Below are 6,000 nucleotides of genomic sequence, written 5' to 3' on the forward strand. Positions count from 1 at the left end.
GTGTTAGCTACGTGTTTTGAAAATTGCCGTCCAAAGGTAAATTGAAACCCACACTGTCTTCTTTCAGGATCCAGTGAAAGATGGCGAGGCAAAGATCAAGGCAGACTACGCGCAACTTCTTGAAGACATGCAGAACGCATTCCGTAGCCTTGAAGATTAGAACTGTGGTTTCTTTCCTCCTTTATCCTCAGCAAGCTCGTGTATTTTCCTAAATTCTCATCTCAAACCCTCAGCTTCTCTGTTGTGCAGCTTTGAGACGAGCGCCCGTGTGTGTTACCATTTGCTTGCCTGTTCGTTTGGTAGGTCATCTATAAAACCAACATTCCTCTGTCTCCGTGTTTGAAAGGCCTCCCCAGTTCTTTATCTAAAGCGGTGGATGTGTTAAATATGTGAACAATGGCTGCCTACTGTAACCTGTCGTGTCAGGTGGCACACATAACCTTTTCCTAGGTTTGCCCTTTCCTCTTCTCCACTGAGTTGTCAACAGGACTACTGCATGTACTCGATTTGCCATGGGTTTAGGACGAAGACCAAGCACTCTGCCGAATGACTCAGTATCTCCATGGTGAGGTGATTTTCAGTTTAGCGTCTGCTAAGTAACTGTCTAACTTGGTCTACCATCATCTTGTTAAAACATGTTTTATTTCACTAGGAGAAATTCAGTATCAAGGGCTGCTACACTACATTACTAGTAAATTCTTTCTAAAATTACATTTAAAACAATCACTGAAAACTTGATCCACATCACACCCTTTCTTTTCCTCAGACATCTTAGAAGCCTACGCGTCCGAGAACCATGTGACAGCATGACTGCCATTAAAATGCCACAGAGAAGATTCTTAGCAGTGGTTACAAGCTGCTTGCACCTTTCCAGGCCAGCTGGGCTGTAGTGATTCCTGGGGCCACGGTGGCATTCTGTTTTCAAAAAATGATGACAGGTGTCACTTGTTTGTTTGTTGAATTTTTAACTGACTGGTTTACCGGTTACAAAAATAGTTTCATGTACTACTTCACCCACTGGCTGAAAAGACTTCTCAAAACATCTGTAGCCACAGCAGCAGAGCGATTTCCCTTGTTAACAGTGACGGAACAAACTCATTATCAAAACAGGATTTGTGTCATGTGAAGAAAAGATCGTTTCATCCTGTCTTTTAGGTATTTGTGTCAAGAGAATGGTGTCTGTGTTTGTGTAAGAAGGCACCCTGCAGAGCCGTTTCCCAGGAGCCCTTTCTGACCAATAGGACTCGTGTACCGTTGCTTCCTCTTTGGGAAGAGGAGAGAGCGTGTGGAGAGCCTAACCGTCTCAGATGCTCTAATGTAATAGCATAACTAAAGGATTTTAGGCCACAGTATGTTGTTATTCAAATGCTTCGGTAATACATTTCTGTTGGCCTGTGAAGGAAAGACGTAATTAGTAGAGAATTCAGCTATGGTTTTCTTTAAATCCTTGCAGATTGTGTGTTCTCACAGTGGCCTGCTGTTCAGGAAAGGTGTTCTTCTGTGAAACTTTCTTTAAGCTTTTGGAATATTGGCAGATAAAAATGATGCAGTGACATGTTGACATGTAGACTTAACGATGCTGCTTCATCAGTTTGCTTCCAGTGTGGTCTCCTTCTCTGACCAGTGGAAATTAAAAGGATTTCAGAAACTTTCTATTCCTACCTTAAACTCAGACCAGCATACTAGGATTGCAATAGTAATGAATGGTACGATGAAGACAGTTTGACCAAATTTGTTTTTTGTTATCCTGAATTCGCCGTGTAGACTCTCACTCCTTTTTAGAATGTTGCTGTGTGCGTGTGAAGATGCTAGGGAGACTGCGCTCAGATATCCATTGTGAGTGACCCTTCACCCCGTGTTGTAGAATTCCAGATTAGGGCACTGATCTTAGTTCTTTCATAAGAATGTGTTACAGTGAAAACAATCTTTTAAAAAGATAATGCAACTCTGTATTTATTGTGCTGTGCCTGGTCCTAAGTGGAGCCAGTTAAACACGTTTCCTATGTATTTTTCCAGTGTTAAATCTCACACATTGTACCCTTCGAAAATTTCCTTCCATCCTGAGGAACAAATAGAAGAGGTCATATAGACTGCCTCCCTTATTCTTGAGATTTCACTATCTTTATGTTAAAAGTTGTGTATAATTGTTAAAATCTATGAAAGAATAAAAAGTGGATTTAAATTAAGACTGCCTTTCTTTTTGTGTGTGTGGCCAGGTCTGCTAGAAAACATACCACCTTGTTGTATTTGGACCTGTTATTACTGTTCTCAGCATGATCTTGAAGATGAACCTAGATGCTAAATAAAAGGTATTTAAATAGTAGAATTCAGTTTTTAAAAACATTTATTAATGGCTATTATCATAGAGTTCCGGAGTCAAAATATGCAAGTAAATAAATGGTGAGGGGGTTAGGATAAAACACACACACACACACACACTCAGAAATACACCTGCAGCCAACTCTTAGTCACCTGCTCGTATCCCCTCTACTGGACTGGTGCACCCGCCCCCACCGAGTGTTGGCTGCCAAGAGCTCCTGACAGCACAGTGTACTGAGACTTGTCCTGACCAGCTGGGGCGGCCACACCTGGCAATACCTGGAAGTTCAACCTCTCCCCTCAGTGGCTCCAAGCCAATTTGAAGGTACCAAAGACCGACCTTCTTGCTCCAAGATAAGACAAGTCTGCCATGACGTCTTTGCTCCAGAGCCTTGTGGCATCCGGCTGAGAATAAGCTTCAGTTTCGTCCACATCAGGTCTCTACTTCTTTCTTTACCTGCTTCCTTCACTCTCTTGTAAGTTTCATCTGAGCAGCACTCCCTCAAGATACCAGCTTCACAGGAGTCCCTTTCTCAGGCTCTGTTTCTAAGGAATCCCTAGGCGGTGTAAACGGTTAATGTGCTCAGCTGCTAACCTTTAAAGGATGGGGGTTTAAGCCCACCCAGAGGCTCTTCAGAAGACTAAGGCTGGCAATCTACTCCTGAAGGATCTGCCGTTGAAAACCCTGTGGAGTGCAGCTCTGCTCTGACACACATAGGGTCGCCATGAGTCGGAGCTGACGGCAAGGCGACTGGTATGGGCATGGGGTGTAGCCTGCTAAGAAACCCAGTCAGACACATCACCCTCTCATTTAATCCCTCTGCCACATTTTCTTTTCCACAGAAATTTTCATTGAGCAGAAAAAATTACCATTATTTTCCCAGTCATGTTGAGTATGGTCAAAGAAGCTTGTTGTTCTAAAAAGTTCTCACTAAAAGAAGGCCTTCAAGTGATATATCAAGAATGTAGTATTTTCCTCATTAAGATACTTACCCATTTTGAGCATCTTCGTTTTCTTTTATGGAAAACTTCTTTAAGTTGCAGCCTTCAATTTGAGAGAACGGAGAATTCCAAGTCCACATCTTTTTCCTCTATGCCTTTCATCTGCTCTGGGATCTGAATCACATAGAGATGCTGTTTTTCAGGGGCTGAGCTTACTCTTAAATGCACTGTTACGTGGTCCGGAAACCCTGGTGGCATAATGGTTAAGACCTATGGCTGCTAACCAAAAGGTCAGAAGTTCAAATTCACCCGGTGCTCCTTGGAAACTATATGGGGCAATCCTACTCTGTCCTATAGGGTCGCTATGAGTTGAAATGAACTCCACAGCAGTGGATTTGGTTTGGCTCAGTTACATGGTCCAAGCCAAAATGGTCATGGATATTAATATTCTCCGTTTCCAGCAAACATAGCTACACAAAAAAAACTAAACATTTTTAGTCACGGGGTTTTAATCACAACACGATTTCTGTTCTTTAGTAGGCAGAGTTAACACCCATGAATTATTATGCTAAATTGTAATGACCTCCCTAGCGTTTTATACTAAATGATATTCCTGGGGCCTGTTAGATTCAATGAAATATGTAGTTTCTAAAACTGGCTGATTTCCAGGAGGAGTATTGTATAAAGGAAAACATCGTCTCAACATGTTTGGTAATCTCTGAATTTAGTTGTACTATCACGTATCTGCTGGAAAACATTTGCTTATGTACTCATGAAGGCAAGGCCTTTCTATTTAAATGGCCGTGTTGACATGATGAGCTCAGTGGGGGTCATCAAGGTACAGAGGACAGAGGTGAGAGAGAGGTGAGAGGTGTGTTTATTTAACGCCACAGGTTATAGTGCCACATTACTTAATACAAAGCATCTCATTTCAGAACTTGGCTGAGGATGGATTTAAATAAGTCAGTCCAACGAAAAGTGGATCTAGAAACTCAATACCCTTCACAAATTACCTAGGAATTCTCTCAGCTAGCACTTCTCTCTTTTCACCCCAACTACTATTTTACTGTACCTTTCACTTTTTACCAGTCTCTACCTCTTTACCCAACTGATCTTAAATCTCTTTTTCCCTGTTGGCTCTTTCCTCTCAGGCTGTCAATATTCCAATCACTTTCATCTTACAGACACTATCAAAATCAAAACCAGCATCTTTCTGTCAATCCAGCATTCAATAAGTAACATTTGAATAAAAAGATAATTACTTTGTTAATTTTTTAAATTAAAAGTTTTTAAATTAAAAATTCTTGTGAAATGTAAATTATTTGAAATGTACAGTGCACACAAAATACATATATACATGGACAGGTTAAAGAATAACAAACATGTACCCATCACTCAGATTAAGAAGTAGAACATTCAAGTAACTTAGAAGCCCTCTGTGTGTCCCTCCCCAATTTCATCCCTCTTTCCCTCCCCAGTGCAAATGGTTTGTACTTAACTACTAACCTAAAGGTTGGCAGTTTGAGCCCACACAGCAGTGCCACCAAAAAAAGGCCTATCTTCTGTAAAGATGAAAACCCAAAACTAAACCCATTGCTCTCAAGTCAATTCCAACTCACAGTGAACCTGTAGTACAGAATAGAGCTGCCCAATAGGGTTTTGCAGGGAGCAGCTGGTAGATTTGAACTGCTGACCTTTTGATTCACAGCCGGTCTCCTAACCACTATACCACCAGGGCTTCCTGTAAGGCTTACAGCCGAGAAAACCCTATGAAGCAGTTCTACTCTGTAGCACGTGGGGTCACCATGAGTTGGAATCAACTCGCCGGGAACAGGTTTCGTTTTTGCTTTTTGCCCTACCAAAAGCTAAATACTACTCTGACTTTTGTGTCAATTAGATACAATTTATAGATTGTTTTAGTTTGTTTAAATTTTGTTTTTATTTATGGATTTTAGGAAATTTAATTTGTAGATTTGCCACTCATATCTGTATCCCTAAATAATATATTCGTTAGTTAAAAATAAACTGAATAACAAGGTTTGAAGCTTCCTGTATAAGGAAAGGGTGACATTGCCACTATCAGATAAAGGTTTCCAGAAGAAAATGAACTGAACAGAATCTATGGGTCATGACCTGGCTTCAGATTCCCTGGAATCTTACAAGAGTCCCTTTTAGGAAGGACAGTGAACAAGGTCCTGAGGGAGTCCTCACTGTAATCTGGGCATCTAGAACAGATGCTGGGTATTTGGCAGAAATATGGCCAGAGGAGTGCGCTGCTCTGTGTTTTCTGCCTCTAAACCTATGGCTACCTCCAGCTCTCAGAATAGGTCAAAGTAGAGAACTGTGGGGTAAAATAGAAGCATGGAAGGAGACTAGGAACATCTCAAGCCAAGTACAGAAGAGAATCTGGACAAGGCCCATGGGGGAATTCTGTCCTCAGCTAAGATGAAGGTGAACGCAAGGGGGATCTTGGAGATAATGGCCCTCAGTATGTTTATTTCTTGAGTTGTACTGCTCCAATCTGGACTGGCTGTCTTCAATATCTAGTCCATCGCTCTCATCTGGGTTCCACCTTCAGCGTCCTTCTGGGGATTCCCTTCATCTCACTCCCAGCTACAGTCCCACGCTTGTCTGGGTTTCTCAGTGAGTGATCTCTCCAGTATCTTCTTCTCAGGTAGAGTGGTAAAATTTTCGAGACATTGCGCATCTGAAAATTTCTTCTGTTTGTCCCCGTACATG

At 41.6% G+C, this 6,000-nt stretch overlaps 1 protein-coding gene across 1 annotated transcript in view; it reads left to right on the forward strand.

The window, feature by feature from the left end:
* ATP6V1A (ATPase H+ transporting V1 subunit A) overlaps positions 1 to 2,186 on the forward strand; it is a 71,245-nt gene extending 69,059 nt beyond the window's left edge. The window contains exon 15 of the mRNA XM_049876766.1: positions 68 to 2,186. Coding sequence (XP_049732723.1) covers positions 68 to 160 — 93 coding nt within the window. The 3' untranslated portion in view covers positions 161 to 2,186. The remainder of the gene's footprint in view (positions 1 to 67) is intronic.
* The last annotated feature ends 3,814 nt before the right edge of the window (positions 2,187 to 6,000 follow it).

Source organism: Elephas maximus, chromosome 1, assembly GCF_024166365.1.
Source record: "Elephas maximus indicus isolate mEleMax1 chromosome 1, mEleMax1 primary haplotype, whole genome shotgun sequence".
NCBI lineage: Eukaryota > Metazoa > Chordata > Mammalia > Proboscidea > Elephantidae > Elephas > Elephas maximus.